Source organism: Mercurialis annua, linkage group LG1-X (genome assembly GCF_937616625.2).
Source record: "Mercurialis annua linkage group LG1-X, ddMerAnnu1.2, whole genome shotgun sequence".
Classification (NCBI taxonomy): domain Eukaryota; kingdom Viridiplantae; phylum Streptophyta; class Magnoliopsida; order Malpighiales; family Euphorbiaceae; genus Mercurialis; species Mercurialis annua.
Genome location: NC_065570.1, coordinates 72,321,328 through 72,342,734, shown reverse-complemented (window position 1 = coordinate 72,342,734; position 21,407 = coordinate 72,321,328). Strand labels below are relative to the sequence as shown.

At 33.5% G+C, this 21,407-nt stretch overlaps 6 protein-coding genes across 17 annotated transcripts; 4 read left to right on the top strand and 2 right to left on the bottom strand.

Moving 5' to 3' along the window:
* Positions 1 to 879: 879 nt before the first annotated feature.
* On the bottom strand, positions 880 to 6,740 carry LOC126664411 (5'-3' exoribonuclease 3-like). 8 transcript variants are annotated; one of them, XR_007637412.1, is made up of 8 exons: positions 5,269 to 5,388; positions 5,111 to 5,171; positions 4,723 to 4,869; positions 3,899 to 4,618; positions 3,680 to 3,789; positions 2,847 to 3,175; positions 1,444 to 2,193; positions 880 to 1,075 (listed from the first exon to the last, which is right to left on the bottom strand). XR_007637412.1 is itself a non-coding variant. In XM_050356784.2 (8 exons), exons 1-4 carry the CDS (start codon positions 6,738 to 6,740, stop codon positions 5,540 to 5,542), a joined length of 552 nt encoding a protein of 183 aa, XP_050212741.1. In that variant the 3' UTR covers positions 4,408 to 4,618; positions 4,723 to 4,869; positions 5,111 to 5,171; positions 5,269 to 5,388; positions 5,529 to 5,539. The 8 variants fall into 8 exon arrangements, 1 of the variants encoding a protein (XP_050212741.1); XR_007637413.1 differs by lacking the exon at positions 2,847 to 3,175 and adding an exon at positions 2,489 to 2,585; XR_007637414.1 differs by lacking the exon at positions 2,847 to 3,175 and having other exon boundaries at positions 1,444 to 2,042; positions 2,135 to 2,193.
* Positions 6,741 to 6,956: 216 nt separating this feature from the next.
* On the top strand, positions 6,957 to 8,772 carry LOC126664412 (pentatricopeptide repeat-containing protein At5g43790-like). Its single transcript, XM_050356786.1, has 2 exons — positions 6,957 to 7,806; positions 8,081 to 8,772. Exons 1-2 carry the CDS (start codon positions 6,957 to 6,959, stop codon positions 8,641 to 8,643), a joined length of 1,413 nt encoding a protein of 470 aa, XP_050212743.1. The 3' UTR covers positions 8,644 to 8,772.
* Positions 8,773 to 9,499: 727 nt separating this feature from the next.
* On the top strand, positions 9,500 to 10,238 carry LOC126664812 (gibberellin-regulated protein 11-like). The gene is made up of 3 exons (XM_050357372.2): positions 9,500 to 9,672; positions 9,765 to 9,807; positions 9,894 to 10,238. Exons 1-3 carry the CDS (start codon positions 9,595 to 9,597, stop codon positions 10,073 to 10,075), a joined length of 303 nt encoding a protein of 100 aa, XP_050213329.1. The 5' UTR covers positions 9,500 to 9,594; the 3' UTR covers positions 10,076 to 10,238.
* Positions 10,239 to 12,412: 2,174 nt separating this feature from the next.
* LOC126681652 (uncharacterized) lies at positions 12,413 to 17,269 on the top strand. 5 transcript variants are annotated; one of them, XM_050377224.2, is made up of 13 exons: positions 12,413 to 12,656; positions 12,983 to 13,152; positions 13,248 to 13,311; positions 13,896 to 14,020; positions 14,113 to 14,323; positions 14,404 to 14,698; positions 14,815 to 14,884; positions 14,973 to 15,033; positions 15,147 to 15,213; positions 15,300 to 15,381; positions 15,491 to 15,838; positions 15,912 to 16,118; positions 16,236 to 16,440. In XM_050377224.2, the coding sequence occupies exons 1-13, from the start codon at positions 12,557 to 12,559 to the stop codon at positions 16,311 to 16,313; spliced, it is 1,878 nt and encodes a 625-aa protein (XP_050233181.1). In that variant the 5' UTR covers positions 12,413 to 12,556; the 3' UTR covers positions 16,314 to 16,440. The 5 variants fall into 5 exon arrangements, with proteins under 5 accessions (XP_050233181.1, XP_050233164.1, XP_050233178.1 ...); XM_050377207.2 differs by lacking the exon at positions 16,236 to 16,440 and adding an exon at positions 16,454 to 17,269 and having other exon boundaries at positions 12,428 to 12,656; positions 13,251 to 13,311; XM_050377221.2 differs by lacking the exon at positions 16,236 to 16,440 and adding an exon at positions 16,454 to 17,269 and having other exon boundaries at positions 12,428 to 12,656; positions 14,413 to 14,698.
* Positions 17,270 to 17,359: 90 nt separating this feature from the next.
* Positions 17,360 to 19,431, bottom strand: LOC126681684 (AP-2 complex subunit sigma). Its single transcript, XM_050377240.2, has 6 exons — positions 19,267 to 19,431; positions 19,089 to 19,187; positions 18,950 to 19,000; positions 18,186 to 18,359; positions 17,886 to 17,945; positions 17,360 to 17,660 (listed from the first exon to the last, which is right to left on the bottom strand). The coding sequence occupies exons 1-6, from the start codon at positions 19,267 to 19,269 to the stop codon at positions 17,619 to 17,621; spliced, it is 429 nt and encodes a 142-aa protein (XP_050233197.1). The 5' UTR covers positions 19,270 to 19,431; the 3' UTR covers positions 17,360 to 17,618.
* A 743-nt stretch (positions 19,432 to 20,174) lies between these two features.
* LOC126681676 (inorganic pyrophosphatase 2-like) lies at positions 20,175 to 21,175 on the top strand. Its single transcript, XM_050377231.2, has one exon. It carries the CDS (start codon positions 20,274 to 20,276, stop codon positions 21,075 to 21,077), a length of 804 nt encoding a protein of 267 aa, XP_050233188.1. The 5' UTR covers positions 20,175 to 20,273; the 3' UTR covers positions 21,078 to 21,175.
* Positions 21,176 to 21,407: the final 232 nt, after the last annotated feature.

Sequence of the window (21,407 nt, the reverse complement as noted above, 5' to 3'; positions counted from 1 at the left end):
ATTTAAATTAAAAAAAATTATAAATATTTATCTATTAAGTTTATATTTTATTAAATCTTGATATCAGTATATTTAGAATATGATAATGTTCAACTTTTTTAAAAAAAAATATGCCATATTTATACTATATTAATTTTAAAAAATAAAAATATATATTAAATAATATTTATCTTTAGATAATTAAATCTACTCATATTAACTAATTAACTAATTATTCATAAAGAGTATCCATCTTTCTTTTTTATGAGAGTGGATTTGCAAATAATGAAATGTGTCAGTTTTGTTTTGTTTTTTTTAGCCATCAAAATACTTGGCTATCCCTGCATGGACAGTAGACCAACCCATGTAAAATTGGTGGACAACTCGTCTACTGTTGCAATGTGGAAAGACGAGACAGAATCAGGTCCAAAGTTTCCTGAATAATAATGGATCAGCTGCTCATCAACACTAAAAAAAAAGAGATGTAAGGGGACCATAAAAATGGTCTTCTATTCTTAAAAAAATGGTCCTCTAATGTTTTGGGGACAATAAAATTGGTCCCCATACTTCGTCCCTATTGCCTCCATCCCCAATTCATTAGGGGACGAAAAGAGAAAAGTTATCCCCATTCCAGGGAGGATTGTTGTCCCTAACTGTGGGGACGAAAGTCATCCCCTTATATAAGGATGACTTTCATCCCATTGAGTAGGGACGACTTTCGTCCCCATTGAACACGGACGACTTTTGTCCCTATTGAATATGCGGACGACTTTCGTCCCCATTGAATATGCGGACGACTTTGGTCCCCATTTAATAGGATGATTTTCGTTCATATTTAGTCGGACGAATTTCGGTTTCCTTTTGATACAAACCATTTACATAAATTTAATAAAAACACAATAATGAAAACAATAATCCATTGATTTTAAAATTATGTCCAACATAAGAAAAGTACATTGCTGAGTTCAAAAAAGAAGAAGTACGTAGCTAAAAATTAATCCATTAAAATTTATTTAAAAAAATTAAAAGTACTATTAGCTTGCTGAGAAGTCTTCATGAAAATGAATGATATTCTTTTGCCTGATTACACATCGTCCTGTAAAGAAATTTAAAAATAAAAATTAATAAAATTAAATTTAAAAGTGATACCTAATATGATCTAACAAAATGCAATTGTGTATTGCATTTAACCAATATATAATCATTGTGGGAATAATATTTGAAGAATTCAGCTGACAATTTTATAGAACAAAAAATTGAAAATGTTCTGTTCTACTTGGATAGTTCTATATCAAAATGAGGCAATAAATCTGAATAGGCCAAAATATACTATAGCACGTAAAAGCTATGGGAAGAAAGACAAAGACATAAAGCATATTAAGACAACAAGAATCATCAATTAAGATTGAGTTTCAAATGTAAATTTTCTGAAACTAACATTATGAAGTTTTTTTAATAGCTCACCTTTAGATTCTGAGCTAGGAACCATCCCGAATCCACCATCATATGACCGAAACAGAGAGACTGTAAAATAATCTAAAACAAAAAAGATTAAAACTTACAAAATGAAAAATCAAACATACTTGGTATTTTAAGATGTCATCATTTGCATTCTCCTTGTCCATCTCACTCCAATTTTCCAACATATAATAGATGGCCGCTGATACATATTATTTGAGTCAAATGAATATATAAATTTAGCTTAGAGAACCTTATTAAGGTACAAGATAGGTTTTTTTCTATCATTATTACTACCTACACAGTATATGAACCAAAAGATTCTCTCAATATGGATATGAATTTAATTGGAGAACAATGATAAGAAGCTAAGACATATACACAATGCATTAACCTAGGGAGTCTGTTAGTAACAACTCAAGTATGGAAAAGAATGAAAAGTCAGCTTCTAAGAAATAATTAGAGTCCAAAGAAAAAAAAAAGCTTATCTGCCATCATGTTGCTGCAGGTTACTAATTGACTTAGAATTGAGAATTGGCAAATTATAGAAACCAAGCAATGGCACAATATGAGCTTGTCAAATGACTATGATTGTGAATTGAAACCTACAAGCATATCAAACTAGAGAAAATGATGAAAAGACATGAAGCTACAAGAACAAACATAATTATAAAATAATAGCTCAACTATGCAATACCACATTACGAGTTGAAGGGAACCGAGAGGATGGAGAACCTTGAAATCGATAAAAGTATCCTTCAACAAAGAAAAAACTCATCATCAATTCTTTAGATTCAATATAAAGTGAATGATCAGTATATTTCTTTTAACCAATGTGTGAAACGTTAAAGCAATCAAAATTGACACTAGAAAATACAGCTTGTAAGTTGTAACTAATAACTAACTGAAGCATAAACCAAAACTTAAAATAATTCAGCTACCAATAAAACATAAATAAAATAATAGATAGCGAACCCTTAAGAACTTTTTCAAAGCATTTTAATTTTAAAAAAGAATACAAAGCACAACTTTATATTCAAAAGACCCACACCTTGAAGAGTAGCACGAATGAGTACATTCCAACACTTCTGGAAGAAGTAAATTTCACGGAGAGGTATTGATTATGGGTTGTAATGATTATTCAGAAACTAATCAAGAACATTATAAAATAAAATCATTAAACGCAAATCAATGTGCTGCTAGTTCTATAATCAGTACTGCAATTACATTAAGTTTAATTCAAAAAAGAAACAATTCAAAGATCAATTATTTCGTGCCCTAATTTCACCGTGAAACCCCCAAAAAAAAAAGATAGAGAATTATTGCTAGTAGCACCACAATGTATCAGATATGAAATTAGAATCACACTAAATAAAAGCAAAAAAAAAAAAAAAAAAAAAAAAACTTACCCAGATGAATTCGAGTAGAACATTTAAGCTTGGGTGAATGAACTTTTAGAGTCTCATACTTTTGTCTATTTAGCCGGCGCAAGAAAAGAAAAAGTCTGTGGCTTTTTTGCTAGGTTGAATGTGTTTTGTCTCCTATTCTACTTGAATTACTATTTCATATAAAATCATAGGTAATTCACTATCTCCGTCCCCAATAGTTGTATGATAAATGATTTGGAGACAACTTATCGATTAGTCCCCATTTTTATTGAGTTATAACTTTTAGGGACCATTTAAATATTATGGTCCCTAAATTTTGTCCCCTTTGATCTTGTTTTTTGTAGTGCAACCTGGACATAGAATTTCATGTTTAAGAATTCATGAAAATCTAAAATAGAAAAATCAAAAATCACCTAGCCCAACATTGTTTATACTAAATTGAATATTCAGACAAAATAAAAAATTAATAATGATAGTGACAATAATTTACCTTACAACTTCAACCTATACCCTCAAAGTTTATTAATTGTTGGCATATTTTATTGCTTTTGATTTCTGTTTATTGTTAGTTATCTTGTTTTGCTGAGCTGACTATTTTCAGCCTTTTATTGATAAGGTTTGAGCAGTTGCCTACAAGCTTCAACTTCCTGCTGGAGCTTCCATCCATCTAGTTTTTCATGTTTCTCAACTTAAGAAATCTATTGCAACTAATACCCCTATTTCTCCTACTTTTCATGTTCCATACAAGCTTCTCCTACTTTCTCCTTCATATTTACATATTTTATTTTATTACTAACTTACAATTGCAAATCCAAAGATTAAAATTAAAATTATTTTAATTGAAGAAGACTTACATCGCTCTCTATGACTTGTCGGGCATATCTTTCATTCTCTTCTTTCGTCATATCACGCTCAGAAGAGATCCATTCCTCAGGTTCTTCACATGGTTTCAGACGTGGATTAGCTGAACCAAACAAAAACCATTATTATCATAAAAAAAATATTAATTCAACTATGACAGTTTAACATTAATAAAGCAGAATAAATTAATTTCGTTCATAAATTGTTTAAACCTGGATTGCTATAATATTCTTCCCTGAGTTTTTCTCGTTTTTTTACTGCCTCCTGAAATAGCTTCTTATTAGCTTCCCGAAATGCATCTTCTTTAGCTTTATTTCGCGGCGCGAAAATTCTTTGTTTCTTAATCCAATTTTTTTTGGACTTTTCCTTTGTCTTCCAAGACACCTCTGCCACGCCAGCTGATAAGTTGCAAAGTTAGCAATGTTATTTCAATAAACAAATAAGAATTAGCATTTAAACTGCATCCAGTCATATAAGAAAGTTGCAGGACAAATCACATATAAAATTAAAGAACAGAGCATTTGAACCCTAGTTAAGCTTCTCTAGCTAATGTACACCAATTCTCAAAACTGGGGAGGAGACCGAAGAATCTTTAGGGGAAGAAAGTTTTCGATCTGAAGTTACAATTGATTGATGAGGTTATTGGAAAGGAAGCACCGGAGGAAGAACAAATGGAGAGAATTTTAGAGTTAGAGCAAAAAGCAATTAATATAGCAGTCAATGCATGGATGAATTTCCTTCATAATTGAAGGTCAATGTTCACAGATCTCACGAATCTCCAAATTTGGCAGATGTGGCAAAAAATCATTGCCAGAGAAGAAACACATGAAAATGAAATCATCTACAATGCATTCAAGATCGAACTTAAATGGAGGATTTGAGATTCTGAATTCCATTTCCAGATATTCTCCTAGAGTCCAAATGTTGAGAAACTGCAGCAAGTGAAACAAAGGGAAGGAAGAAGGCGCTCCAACGGTTAAAATTTTATCATTTGTATACTAATAATCAACACAAACACAATTGAAATGGAGCTCACCTGATACGGTTTTTTTTCAACAATAGCTTCACCTTTCTCATCTAATTTTTCAGTCTTGCTCTTGTTCTTTCCTTCACAATCTGCCGCTAAATGGCCCATCTGATTACATAAAAGGCATTTGTCTTGTTGAGCAGGAGGGAGAACAGCCTGAACATTATCATTGAGACACAATAATCATGTCAGCAAGAGGGACAAAAGGAGGAACAAGAATATTCAGTCATTTTAATGAATATGCGTACATTAACAACAACAAAATCATGCATTTCAAGTAGCACTTCTACTACTGCAAATAAATGAAAACAGCCTAAAATATTACAAAACAGAAAAAGCCTTGAAACTTTCGCAATGTGAAGAGAAAGAATACACCTACCAGAAGAAAAACACAAACCTCTAAGAATTAAAAAATGAACTTCATGGGTAGCCAATGCCATCATAATCAGATGTGCATCCTATCAATAGCACCAGGTTAGAGAACAAGAATGCATTAGCTTAGATGGCAAATGCCAAATATATATAGAGTGGATCATAACGAATAAATGGGCATACCAAACCATATAGGCAATGGCGTGTATTTGGATCAAAACCAGGAAGATTTCTCTGAAGACGAATGTAAGACATAACCTTGTATTCCCCTTCACCAGGAACATTTGCATCAGAGAGGATAATCTTCACAAAACAAGAGGTAACAAACAGCAACTTAAAAAACTATTCCATTGGCAATTGTACTATGACCCAGCTTTTCTTTTAACATACACGTCAGAAAATAAGCACACACACCAATTAACATCCCAGAAAATGAGTGGTACCTTGACTTTTTTTAGTTTAATCTAAGGTGAACATAATACTGCAGTGCAATTGACAGAACGGCCATAAACTCAGTTCCAGGTGTAATAATATTGGAATCAAACACTTGTGAAGATTCCTTAGGAGGGAGTTTTCTGCCCTCCATCTCAAATTCCTGTCTGAGCCGTTCTTCTACAGCTGCCTATGGAAGTAAGGGTGGAAATCAATAAACATTCACTGTATAACTGATGCTATATGTTAGTTTACTATTATTTCTTAAATAAATGAAAAGAATGACGCCAAAAGCATCCGGAATAATATATAACTGATAAGTTCTACAGGTAGGTATCATAGCAAAATACTTCAAAATAGTACAAATACAATGCAGCTTAAGTTAAGATATCAAAAACAAAACATTCAAGTTTTTTAACATGAGTGCTGCTGACAGGAGCTGCATAAAATGGGAGAAAACAGGATCTCGTTCTCATTTAATCATAAATCCAATTCTAAAACCACTTTTTATTTGATAATGGTGACTAGGTCAAAAACCGGAAAAATTATAAACGACTTAATCATAAAGTATGTTTCATTTTATACATTAACAATTTTTTAATGCACACGAATTATCCAATTAAACACATACCGCTTCTTCTCTATCTTTGGCTGCTCTGAAACGCCTGGACCTTTGCTGGTTCATTTTAGCTCGAGGATCAACACCATCTAGAAATTGTTTTGAATTAATCAGTACCAAAATACAAAAGTATAGAACTAAAAATGGTTTCTCAACATTTTAAAATACATACCGATTGCCATGTACAACAACTTTCTAGGTCTAACCATCACAAAAAGTCTATCAATATAATCAAACATGCACTGGAATACCTCATCAAAAGAAGTCGGCGAAGGCTGCATAAAATGATTCACTCACATTGTCAATTTCTAATCACAATTAACGTTTTAGAATTCAAAATTAGAAATTTAAAACTTATTTAAAAATAAAAAAATCAATAACGAGCTAAAAGTAATCATACTCTGCCTTCGGGGTGAAAGCAGGGGTGAATAATCCCGCTCATGTGGACATACAAATTATCGTATTCGATATTGTTAGGGTTAGGTTTACTCGTATCCACCGGAATTTTAACTTCATCGGTAACTACTGGCTCTTCTTCAATTACATCAACCACTACTAGCGGATACTTCTTGGCCAACCACCAGTAAAACGCCGGAACCTCCATTCAACCTTCTATAACACGCTCGAACTCGAACTATATCCACTCCTAATTGGGATCTTTAGTTTTCATGGTATGGCAGTTAGATTGATAATTAAACAGATTATGGAGTAGATAAATAAAATTTCCCTTGACCAAGCGATTGAATTGGATTTTTTTTTATACTTTAACCGTTTAACGCAACTTTAGAAGAAGGAAGATAAACTAAACTTGATACATTACATGACATCTCCAAACCCAAATTTCAGACACCCAACACTACAACTCTTACAAAAATGCAAAACCCTAACCACTCTCAAACAAATCCATGCCCAAATGATCCAATCCACTCTCACTCTCCACACATACCCACTCAGTAAACTCCTCTACATTTCCTCAACTCTACACATTCCTCACACACTCTCAATCTTTAACCAAATTCAAAACCCAACAATTTTCCTCTTCAACACACTAATTTCCTCCTTTGCAAATCAAACTCAACGCACCCACTTAGCCTTCAGTTTATACAACTCACTTCTGTGTCATAATTCTGTTAAACCCAATTCTTACACTTACCCGTCTCTCTTTAAAGCTTGTGGGTTGCACCCTTGGGTTCAATATGGGTTACCCCTTCACACCCATGTGGTTAAATTTCTTGAACCGGTTTATGATCAGTTTGTTCAAGCTTCATTGGTTAATTACTATGCAAATATTGGTAAGTTGAGTTTGGCTAGATATATATTTGATCAGATTAGTAAACCTGATTTAGCCACGTGGAACTGTATTTTAGCTGCTTATGCACGTAATGCTATTTTATCATTTGAAACGTTGAGTTTGTTTAATACCATGCAAAATTCTGAAGTTAAGCCGAATGAAGTTACGTTTGTTGCTTTGATTAGTGCTTGTGCTAATTTAGGTGCTCTTAGTGAAGGTGCATGGGCTCATGTATATATACTAAAGAGTAATAATCTTAGGTTGAATTCATATGTGGGTACTTCTTTGATTGATTTCTACTCAGAATGCGGGTTTCTTGGTATTGCACACCAACTGTTTGATAAATTGTCTCAGAGAGATACTTTATGTTACTCCCTCCGTCCCATTTTAATTGGCAAAATAACTAAATTACAATAACCAATACAAACTAATAAATGACATAGAGAGTTACTTGTATACCCTTCTATTGATAATAGAGCTAATTAATGCTATTAGTATATTAGTCAAATTTTCATTAAATATTCACCATTTTTCCATAAGAGACATGACTTTAAATGAGGGTAAAGATGGAAAATTAAAGGAAAAAATTATAGTTATGTTAGTTTTGTCAATTAGAATGGGACACCAAAAACTCCATATTTTGTCAATTAGAGTGGGACGGAGGAAGTACAATGCAATGATTGGAGGCTTCGCAATTCACGGGTTCGGACATAAAGCTCTTGATCTGTATGAAAATATGAGACTCGAGGGTTTTGTTCCTGATAATGCAACGTTTATAGTCACAATGTGTGCTTGCTCACATGTTGGTTTAGTTGAGGAGGGTTGCGAAATTTTTGAGTCTATAAAGAAGGTTTACGGTGTTGAGCCGACACTCGAGCATTACGGGTGTGTGGTTGATCTTTTAAGTCGAGCCGGGAGATTTACGGATGTGAAAGATAGAGTGGAGAGCATGCCTATGAAGCCCAATGCAATAATATGGAGGTCTATATTAGGAGGAGCTAGAATTTATGGAGAGTTGGAGATGGGGGAGTTTGCACTTAAGCAACTAATGGAGGTAGAACCAGAAACTAGTGGGAATTATGTACTTTTGTCGAATATGTATGCAAGTATTGATAAATGGGAAGATGTGAAGAGAGTAAGGAAATTGATGAAAGATCATGGGGTCATCAAAATGCCTGGAAATAGTTTAGTTGATAGAAATTTATTTGAAGGTTGAAGATATTTATTTGATGATTATCATGATAGTTCTAAATTTACATCAATTATATATGGAACATATGTAATTGTGTGAGAGAGAAATATGTATCATCATTTTTTGAGTACATGTGCTTGACGTCCAGAGCTACTGCCCCTACTAATCTTGACCGAACTGAATAGGTTCCCTTAAAACCACAAAACTATTTCAAAAAACTTTTAAAGTTGCTCCATACTCAAAACTCAAATTTGAAATTTCTTGTTAAGGGGAAAAAAAACCCTTATCACTCCATCACAAACTTCCATCGGTGATTCCATCATTTCTTATGTATTTAAATTCGGATTTAGGTCAATTTTTTATACTCTCAACAAAAAGAAAAGTCCAATATAAAAAGTGATAATGTGTAGTTGGTTCTAGGCTCTTTGCCTCTTTTCTTGTATAAAAAAAAAAAAAAACTCTCCCATTAAGCATGCGCGGTTTATATGGTAGTAGTTCCAAATCTAATTTATCAAGGCAATTTAAGATGGTGTAAAATGCATGCATGAAGCATCACCCAAACATAAATGAAGCGTTTAAAATTATCATTAATTATCAAATAGTAACGTAACTTAAACAATTAAAAAATTAATTTCAAATTATGGCTACTATATGCATAGTTATAAATTATTTTTTGGTTAAAATTAATTTTCTAAGGTTTTATTCTTAAATTAATTATTTATAAATAATTTAATAGCTTTAGTTCGTTTTAGATAATTTTACTATAGATTTCATTTCAACTATATATGATACTTAGTTATTAAAAAATTATGCAGATAAATTTATAAAAAATTTGAACTTGAATTCATTTATACCAATTGCGAGATTAAAACTGTTACAAAATTCACCTACTTTCCTTGGCCCATTTGCTATATAAGTAACCTCTCGTTTTACCTTAAGCCAAAGCAAGAAGTAAATTAATAAAGTCTTGAAGCAATGGCCATCTTCAAAATTCTATTGTTTGTTATTCTTCCTCTAGCTTTTGTTCTACATCTGGCTCAATCCAATCCCATGGTAAACTCCTCATCTTCATCAAGTCTGTTCATTTTCTCTTAGCAATCCTATTTTTTCATTAACATCTTCTTTATTTTATGCATGTATTCAAGTTCATCAAAAACATGGTACAAAGTCCTCCTCCACAAAAAATAGGTACATATGCTAAATTCATTATAATTTATTTTATACATAAATATTTTCGAGTCGTATATACTCACTGATTATTTTGTTGTTTGTAGATTGTGACGGAGCTTGCGCTGCGAGGTGTCAACTGTCATCAAGGCCGAATCTTTGCAATAGGGCATGTGGCACGTGTTGTGCCCGATGCGGCTGTGTTCCGCCGGGAACTTCAGGCAACTATGATGTTTGTCCCTGCTATGCCAACATGACAACCCACGGTGGCAGACATAAGTGTCCCTAGAGCAACCTTTTGCTTATTTGCATTGAACATAAGGAATATAGAGTCGGACATTGATTGTCAATTGCTAAAGTTGTAGTAGTATTTCTCATTTGATTAATAAATCAATGTGTACTATGTTTTATGTTTGTATCTTGATAATAAGACATTTATTGCATTTGTCTCAGACCTGTTTCCTAAAGAAAAACGCAGCGTCTTCATTGCTTGGACATTGGGCTTTTATGATAAACAAAATGGGCCGGGCTTGTGAACAAAACCGAACCTCTTACTTCAGTTATTTTTATTTTTTAATTTAATGTATTAATTTATTACAAAAAATTAATGTATAAATATAGAGTGAAATAAAAATAAAGAAAAATTTGCCTATAAATGATTTTTTTAATTTTATTATTTGATATTTAAATAAAAATTTGAAAAATTATTTTCAGTTAAATTCTCTTTGAATATATCAAAGTTGGTCCTAGATATGGGAATTGTAGGACTAAATGTTTCTTTCAAATGGAAGAAATGATTAAATTAGTGTTGATTAATACTAGTAATTTTCAATACATAATTACATCAAAAATGATGACACAATGTGCAAGACTAATAATTTGTAGACAATAACCTTTATATTTTGGCTGACAATTTCTTTACATTGTTGCGAATATAAAGTGTAGTGACCATTTTACTGTGTTAGGGCCCTTTGCCCTATAAAAGACCAATATTAGGATCCAATAAGTATCAGCAACTACCTACGAAGCCCACTTGCTTATATCTGGGTTTTTGACATTTTTGTTCCTCCCTTCTATATATAATTCCGGATTTGTGCATGTTGGTCCTGGCCCCACGCAACCCAACCCACATCTAATCAACAAAATTATATTTTTCTAAAAATAATTTTATCCACATAAATATTATTTACTTAATTTAATTTAATTATTTTATAAATTTACTTTTTAAAAAAATTATAAAAAGTAGAATTACGTTAGCAATGTGTGATTGAAATATTTTTAAACAAATCTGAAACAATTGACCCTATTAAATTTTAAAATCGAAATTTCAGAAATGAACGGGAGAGACTTAGCGACTTGACCTAGCCTCACTAGCACTTTTTATAATTGAAATTACTAAAAAAATTTAGTATTGTTAATTTATTGAAATAACTTTTTTAAAAGGAATTTTTGATATAATTTAAGTGTATGAATTTCTCCACATTACAGAAAAAAATAAAATGAACAACCAAAGTCACGCACTAAGCATGACTATAAAAGAGAAGCAGAGAGCCGAATTGGATTATCGTCATTTAATCGCCGAGTTCTCCTCTCCCTCCCTCGTGACTGCTAACTTTTTCTAGAATTAGAATCGCAGATTTCAGTGCTCTTCGAGATACTGCAATAATTTTAAACTCATTATCCAGCGCGTGAAAAGCATTTTTCAGTTCATTGTAGGCGCGTGTCTCCTTATCTGCATTACTGTGAGTGAAAACAAAGAAACTGATTTAAAAATATTAAAAAATTAGAACTACAAGGTACAGAAGAAGGAGTATTTTGCTGCAGAGTAGAGTACAGAGAAGGAGGAGGAAGAGGAGACCAGACCAGTGTCTCTATTACTTGTAAAGATGGATTTGCTACCCACGTGTCGCTTTCTGCAAACTTGATAAGCTAATAACCGCCAGGTTCATTAATCGAACGGCTAAAAGAAGCTGAGTGGCAGACATGATCCGAGGTGGAAATGTAGATTGTGATGAATCGGACGGTATTGTGGGGCTAGTGATTGGACACGGTGGAATGAAGTGAGAATTAGAAAGAGACTGTGCGTGTGAGTTCATAAAAATGTCAGGAGAGAGAAAGCTCTTTAAAAATGATTTTGTTCAGAGAAAAATTAATAGCTTCGGATTTTCCGTCTTTTTTTGCTTGTATGAGCTCTGATTCGATTGTTTTCTAATTTTGTTTCGAACATTATAAAATTATTTGGATTGATTTTGAATTAGTAGGATCTGAATCTGCTGTTAATTTTCAAGGTGGTTTTGCGTGCAATTTTGTAGAGTACTTTTTGTATTCTTTAAATCACGAAGAACCTGATTCTGTAAACACGAGGAACGAATTACTTTTCTACTTTAATTTTTTCACTTTTTTCTTTCACTCAATTGGATCCCTTGTTTGTAATTTCCCTTCCTTCTTCAGAAAAATAAGAAAGATCAAGACACGGAGAGAAATATCTGCGTAAATATAAATAAAAACAATTTCTTTAGAACAAACAAAAGCCCAAACGCCACTTTTTCGGTTTTTTCTGTAGCCTTATATTTCGTAATAATTATAACTAAAAGCACATAAACTCTTCTCTCTCTGTTTATAAAACTTCTTGTTCGGTTCATTGCTCAAAATTTTCTAAATTCCATTAAAAAAACAGTTTATTCCTTAGCTTCACCTCAATGATCTGCATGTGAGTCTGAGCTAATTAAGTGGATCCGATTGGGATGAAACTGCTAGTTTAGTGACGATAATGGAAGCAGAGAGGAGCAGTAATAATACAAGTAGTCGAGACGGGAGGCGTGCCGGGGCGAGTCGGTTCTTGCGACAGATGAAGCAGTCTCCGTCTACTGGTGAATTTTTATTTTTTTTTTAATTTGAAGTTTCACTTCATTGTCTTGGTTTTTCTAATTCTTTTTTCAATTTCTGGTCCCCGAAAAAAATGATGTTTTAATTGTAATAAAAAAACTGAAACAAACAAAATCTCTCATTTTGCTTTACTTGTCGTTTTCTTTAATATTCTTTTAATTCAGTTTATTTTTGTGATAAGGTGTTTTCATCACAGAGACATAACAATGCGTGTCTCTTGCTCCTCTTTTGTTTCTTCTTCTCTTTATTTTCAAGATTAGAACGGTTATCGTCAGTGAATTTATTCTATTTTTTTCTACTTCTTCCTCAGAGAAATTTAGTAATAAAGAAAGAATTAAGAAACTGAGCGCTGTTAATAGAGTAATTAGCTCAAGGAACGAGGAAAAATATGAGATGGGTTGTGACTTAGTTGAAAGAGAAGATGCTAATACTACTGCCAGTTGCAGTGCTGTCACTAAGAGATTCAAGCTTCCCAGGAAGGTGAGAAAAAAAGAAGTTAAAATTGATTAGTTTTAATTTTATTGTTTTTGTTGATTTTATCTTTTTAACTGATCTGTTTTAGCGGAATTTTACAGCAGTATTTTGATGACTGCAATGGCGTTGTCGATCGTGTTTCTGTTCCGCGAAAGCTTCGGTCTGGTATGTGTGTGTGGTTTTGTCAGTTAGAAGAAAGAAATTAACATTTGTCGCTTTTATCCTTTTTCTTTCTCTTTTTTGTTTATTTTTTAAACGGAAATATAAATATTAAGTTAGTATGATTTTCGTTGCTTTTTTATGTAATCCAAGGTTCAATTGAGTGGTGGGTCTTATGAAGATGTTTCCCATTTTATTTTGGGGTTTAGCTTTGTAAAAGTTTGGATTATAACTGAAGCAAAATTGAAGTTTTTTTTCACTTTTTCTTTCTTTTTATGGACGCAAGATTCTGTCTGTTTACTCTTTTTTCTTAATTCCTTTTTATTATGTTCATGATGGGACTTTCATGGTGTATTTGATTCCTCTCAGAATTATTACTATAGTGTTTCAATATATTTGTTTGGTTATTCTCTATTTTTAAGCATCTTTTTAAAAGTCAGATACTTGACTTTTTATGAATTATATAAAGGTTTTGAATTTCGTTTTGAATTTCGTTTTGAATTTGAAAATAAAAGAAATGAAATGAAGTTGAATGTTTGTTTTAGCTCAGAGTACAGAATTTCTACTGACATTGGGAATTTGATTTACAGCCATGAAGAAACGCAATCGAGAATCCATCTCTCCACCTTTTCCAGATTCAAAGAAGCTTAACTATTCTAATGGTGGTGCGGAATCGTCCAAAAGGGCGGGCTTAAAGAAATCCAAATTGAACTTGGTTAGTCAGTTGATTCTAAGTGCTAATCTGATCTCATATTCCTTCTAGATTGAGCATTTCAAAATTTTATGAAGGTAAATTTGTATTTCTAGAAACAAGAGGGCCCAAATTGGTCCATAAAGCAAAGTGTTACTGGACCAATCACCAAAGATGAGGAAGAAGTGGTGGAGACCTTGTATGCTTTGGCAGGAATGTTCCCCGACAATGAACGGGATCGCAAGACTAAATTTGATACTTCTTCTTCAGATGCAAGTCCTTCAGCTTTGCCTGAGGCTTGCGAGAAACATCCACCTCAGTTGGAAGGCAAGTGGTAACTTTTTATCTATTTTCGCCATTATGTCAAACAAGTTATATTAATGTTTGCTAAACTATTAATTTATCAGATACTGTAGGTTTAAAAGAAGACCTGAATGAAATTTTCCTGTCAAAAACTGATGAGGCTGTTAATCCTGCTTTGAATATGGAAAAATCACATGAAGAAACCGTAAAAATTAATTCTTTGATTAGGCCCAGCATTTGTGAGTCATCTGATTTTCCCTTCTGCGAAACACTTCAAGGAGAGGTCGACAGTTTTGTTTCTCAAGCGAACTGGCAAAAGATATTTCATAAACATGAGCAATCATCATTAAAAGACGCAGTTAACTATTGCTTTCCGCCTGAGCCACTCCAGGATGCTGGGTACATGCTACTTCTCTTTTGCTATTTTCTTCATTATGCTGAACTCATAACTGTTCCGCTTACTCTCTTGTTCCTACTTTGGTATTTTATTTCTTCATTTGTTCTTGATCATGCAGCAAACTAAAGCAACCTGTAAAGCTGGAGATTCCGCAGCTTGACTGGAATTCAGAAATTACGTTAGGGCTGGTAAGCATTATTCCAATCTACTTCTCGAGTATGCTATATATACACATATGCTGCATTTAATTTTTACTCTGAATTTTTGCTTTCTCAGACTACAAAAATCAGAAGCCAATTGGATCAGCAGCATTTTATTAATGAATCCAAAAGTAATTGTAAGAACTCTTACTGCTCGAAAGTTTCTCTTATGGTCCCCGGAGTCTGAAACTGGCGGTTGTTATACTTTCTTACTAAACTCTTAGTGGCTGAATAACTGCTTTATTTGAAGGTCCAGCATTATGGCCAGGATTGTCTTCAACGGTATCAAGTACTTTTTGTCCTGGTCCTCTACCACAGTAATGTTATTGCATTCTTCTTATTTTCTACATTTCACTCATCCTTCATTTTGTAGACATTTCTCATGTGACTTTATCTGTCTCAGATCCTTTACTGTTAGAATGCCTGCCTGGCTTGGTACCACTAGCAGGCATGGTCCAGTGCAAATTGATTCTTCAACTGAAAAGGTGAAAACTATAGATTTAATCATTATTTCTCTAGCTTGTCCCTAAATGAAGTTCAGTGATTTAAATTTTGGGCTAACTGAGAATATGTGGTGGATGATGAATAATACAGGTTTCTAAAGTTTCAATAGATAGAAGATCATGGAAGAGGTGTGCAGCTCATGCTCACATAAGCCATCTCATTCGAGCTCTAGCCATGCCTAACAGCAAAGAGAGCTTGCAACTGCCTCCAAGTCAACTGAAACCACATGAAATATTGAAACAAGGTGTAATCATGACAATAAACGACTTCAATGGCGTCAGAAATGATTTAATTGGAGCTGCATGTTCTAGCATAGTTAACAACAACATTGAGAAATATTCAAGTGATGCTAAAAGTAGTAATCTTCAGCATCTAAGGCTACGCCAAGATCATCCACAGCATGCTCTGTCATCTGGTGCATACACGTCTCATCAGAAGGTGAGTTTAGTATTCAGTTTCCATATTATTTTTCCCATTTGATTGGATCTGATCAGTCTTTACTACCTTGTAGAGTTTCGATTTCTTGTCTTTGTCGGGTGGAGGTGGTGGGATGGAAAATATTAATAGTTTCAGTGGAGCTGGAAGTTGCCCGGAACCATTGGCCCCAGTGCAAGTTCCTTATCCTGCACAACATTCAAGGCTCGTGCCGTTCTCCATGTCCCAAGCGCAATATACAGCTGTTTACCCTAACCAGCCTTCATCAGCAGCAGCCCAACAGGTTTTACACTTAAAGTTTATCTGAAGATTGGAACTTTTTATTATTTACCTTACTGTTAAGAGCCCATTGATAAAAAAACACTGCACAAGTGGATAATGAGATGCATTGGGATTACAGGATTTTTGTTGGGGACCGGAGACAAAATGTCATTTACTTAAAACAGGACAAGGAGCTAAGAATCACGTTAACGTTTAGCTAACAATTGCTGACTTGTCATGGACTCCATATTTTGGATCATTTTCAATTTTATTTTATATATATATAGTCATTTAAATAGTCCAATGATTCACTTGGCTGGGAAGTTGCTAATTTCTGTCTTTATGCTCTGAGTGTAGGCTCCCCATTTCAACAACCCATACTGTGGTCCTCAGGCTAGTTGCAAAGTCTTGACAAAGCAGCAGCAACAACAGCAGCAGCAACACCACCGTCAATGGACAGCCAAGTTGGCAGCTCAGTATAGGAATGCTGCAACTTCCGCAGCTATGACTCAGTTTCCAATTTGGCAAAATGGAAGGCCAGACTCACCTGCAGTGATGCCATTTGTCTTACCATCGTCACCTTCAACTATAGAAGTATTAGGCCACAAGTACCCTCAGATCTCTCTGCAGCAACAGCAACAGCCGTTCATGACCATCACATCACCACATGAAAGGACAAAAAGGCAGGATAACCATCTTTCTTCTGTTTATGAAGAAATTGGAGTCGGATTTCGAGCTGGCGGTGGTGCATTACCATTACAGTTGCTCTGCAGTGAGCGACTATGAGAACGATAATAATAATAATAGCTCGGAGGTTGTGTTGGAATCGGATGGGGGAAGGACCATAACATTGTTTCATTCTTTACTTGTATAAATACCAGTGAGACTGGGTACTCCATCCACGATTTAAAGCCAAGCATTGAACCAAAATAGCAGAGGGAAGATCAGACTCGGAAGACGAGAAGAACATAATGGCATTTTGAAGCATATTGATAACAGCAATCTTTTTGCGGCATATATGTAAAGTTCTTATCCACTTCTACTGCACAGAATTATTAGCACTTTTGAGAGTTGAAAATTGCTTGTTAGCATCAGTTAAATAAGTAGAGAACAAAGTTGTAAGCTTTTATAATGTTATTTGTTATTATCAAAGCTTTTATTGTTATTATTTCACTATATTTTCCTAAATACAATTCGAAAGATGAATCTTTTCATTGATAAATTTGTTGTTACTTATGTATACCACGAAGGATACCTGGCAAAAAAAAAAAAACTGTTTTCCATATCCATACCTAAATTGCTTGAAACAAATTTTGTTTCTAACAAATAGTTGATGAAACTGTCGCACAACTCGCAATCAAAGAAAGAAATGTACAGAGATGTGAACTCCTGGCATAAAAATTAACAAGGGAAGAAGAAAGAGAAGCTGTGCCTACTTGAGCAAGAGGATGCCGAGGAAGAAAAATAAAGGTAAAAGAAATTACAGAAAAACAAAGCCTTTCAACACTTCCACTGCCGGAATTTACTCGAGCTTCTCCAATTCTCCCATTCTTTCTATAATTGCCTGCAAATTACAAAAACACAATTGCAGATTTCAAAGAAGATAACTGTAAATCAATGGGAAAATAAAGTCAGTATTAAACGAGATGATCACCCACAGTTTCAAATTTGACTAGATGACTAATTATGTCAGTAACTAGCTAGCAATGCTATGCAAAGGAAGGAAAGTCACAAGCTTAGGTTCATAAAAGCCATGCCAATATGTTAAAAAACTACAATAGATGCTCACCTTCTTGCTTGTTTCTTGGAGCTCTCCAGCAAGAATGAATTCATCAAGTATCAAATAAACCTGTAAATAGACGACGTAAATCAGACTGCAAAGGAGTAAAGTTCACATTTTATTGTTTTGTTGCAAGGAAGATTAGATTGATGTAAATTAATATAAGGCGCATGCATATACATTTACACACCCAAGCAACCATACAGCCAACAGGAACTAAATGGCTGAGATAAAATGCAATAACATCTATATCGAAGAAGTTTGATTTACTTCACGAATAAATGGGAAAAGAACAAGAAAAAGACAAACCTTGTGAAAGTTGAATACCAAATCGAGCTCACACACGTTGCTGAAGAAATGATCCAATATCTCCACAAATAAATGGATGCACTCTAAATATGCTAATTCGTTATCTGTTATATCAACGCAAAGTGAGAAAAACAATCCAGCATATCGCCTGTAGATAACCTTGTGCGTCCGGAACTGCAACAAATATAAATAGCATGTAGAAGACCACAAGAAGATTTCAAGCCAGAAATTACACCAATAATACATAATAAAACCAGGTTGTCTAGTTCATTACACAATTGCAACAAGCTTGAACCTTTATTTCCAATCCAAAATTGGAAACAAGAGCCAAACGTCAAAACTTTCAAGATATTTGCATTCTAATGTTTATCAGACCATATTGAATGCAACAAAGTTTCAAGAAAAAAGTTCGGGTGTGATTCCTATAATTGCATTTAGAATGGGAAAATCAGTGAGAGTGGAGAGCCACGGAAGGCGGATGATATTCATGGACTGTGTGCACTGAAAAGCTCTAACAATAATTATGCTAGACTTCAAATCAAAGTGGATATAACATTATCAATGAGGAATCATTAACACTAGTCTGTGCAACATTCCATTAAGGCATTAACAGCTGCCAAACACACAAGACTGGAAAATACTAAGTTTCTGAACCATCAAAGAACTTCAAATAATGTTATTTTTGAGGTTTAACAATTAAATTCTAAATATCCAGATACATTTTACTCAAAATTGAAAAAGAAAACGAAAAGAAAATCACAAACCTCAACGAAATTTGTGAATTTTGGATCTCTGTTAACAACTAATCGATGCACCTGAACAAGAGTGGGAATAGGAAAATCAAGCACAGAAACCCTAGAAAAAAATACAGAACAAAAAGCAAGTAAGATTGTAAAAACATACCTCGTATTCGACTTTGTGCTTCTCGGAATCTTCAAGAGGAACATAATATTTGGCGAGACGAGTCTTGCCTTGCCTGTTTTGCAATAGAATGAATCGGATCTGTTGCAAAAGGTAGCTTCATTAGCATAATCCTTCATTTCAAATATAGAAACAGCGACGATCAAAATGAAAAGACTACCATTTCTAATCTGTAATGAGAAATAATCGATGATCTGTTACGACTTCCGTGCAGAAAGCGTATGACTAGGCTGCGGAAACAATTCAAATTCGGATATTTTTTTTTTATTTATTTATTCCGTCGGGCTGTGAAGGTTGATTTTTTCGCAGGGGGGGAAGGAGAGTGAAATCTAGTTTGCAATTGGGCGCGTGCGAGTCAATAGTTTTAACAAATGATCCTGACCGCTGATTTACGTTGCTCTGTTTATGAATCTTAATTTTCTTTAAAACACATATTTGAGTACCTATATTTATCCTGTTTTTAGCGTTGGATTCCTTCACTTTTATTTATCCATTTAAATTCCTTCACTTTTTATTTAAGCAAGATATAAAAAAACTTTGGACTTTTTTTAAAAATACACAGATTAACTCTTCTACTTTTTTGAGCATAATTAAACCCTCGTGTTTTTAAAATTGAACAATTAAATTCTCGTTGCTTTAAAATTAAACAAATAAACTCTTTTAGTTTACTTTTGGATAAATATTTTAAATATTAAATTTTTTTTGCATTTTTTTTCTATATGAATATGAGAGACATGTCAACCATTAACGAGTGTTTTTAATGGTGTTAGACGAAAGAGATTATTTGTTCTATTTAAAAATGAAGAGGGCTAAAAAAATAAAAGGATTGATATATACTTTTGTAAGAAGTACGAGGATTTTTTTTACTTTTTACCTTTTATTTATCAGTATTAAATTCTTACAATTTTAAAACTATTTCAAATAACCAATTCACAATTAGAAATGGACTTACCATATAATTAAAGCATACGTAATATTCGATTGGCATCCAGAAATCCTTTTGCAACTGTTATTACTTTTTCCTAATTCTTTACGTAAACCTATTACAACTCGGAACTTTTTCTTGTATAAATTGGACTCATCTTCTGTACTAAATATTCATACCAACAAAGAACTTGTAAAATTCTTCTTCGTTCTTCGTTATATTTTCAGTTCTGGTCACTAAAAATGGCCGGAATTTTGGTGGTTTTTGATTTTGACAAGACGATTATTGAAGTTGATAGTGATAACTGGGTTATTGATGAACTTGGTTTTACGGATTTGTTCAATCAGCTCCTTCCTACCATGCCTTGGAATTCTCTTATGGATAGCATGATGAACGAGCTTTATTCTGAAGGTGTAACCATGGAAGACATTGATGAAGTCTTGAAACGTATTCCGATTCATCCTCGAGTTATTCCTGCTATAAAATCAGCTCATGCTTTAGGGTGTGAGTTGAGGATTGTGAGTGACGCAAATTTGTTCTTCATTGAGACAGTTTTGAAACATCTCGGATTAAAAGATTATTTTTCAGAGATCAACACAAATCCAGGATTTGTTGATGAAGAAGGAAGATTGAGAATTTCTCCTTATCATGATTTTACTCAATCTTCCCATGGTTGCAGTCTTTGCCCGCCAAATATGTGCAAGGGTCACGTCATTGAAAGAATTCAAGCTTCGATCTCAAAAGAACAGAGAATAATCTATCTCGGTGACGGTGTTGGTGATTATTGCCCGAGTTTAAAGCTAACAGACACTGATTATATGATGCCCAGAAAAGATTTCCCAGCATGGGAACTAATTTCCAGAAATCCTATGCTTGTTAAGCCCGAAATTCACGAATGGACCGACGGGGAAGAACTTGAACGAGTTTTAATCGAGATTATTGATGAAATTTATTTGGAAGAGAATAGTGCTCAATTGTTCTCAGCAGATTACATATTTCAGAATGTATCATCAATTGCTGCTCTGCCTCAAGCTGTTCCTCTGTAATTGAAATCATATTGGCAAAATGTTATGCCTTTATTATCAAATTAACAAAATTTAGTCTCTGTTTTATGAAAATGGAAGCATGTGAGTTAAGTTTGTTATGCTGCTTCTGAACCAATTTGATTGTGCAATATATATATGAAAGGTTTTGCCAAAAAAAATTAATCTATTTTTAAAATCATAAGTATTATATTTTGCAATTGTAAGACGAGCTTTCAATTATGGCAATGTCAAATATCCATTTTTACATTTTTACATTTCAAAACACCAAACAACAGTTAAGATTGACTTCATATATTTGTTTATATAATTAAAAGATTCTCCAATTGATTA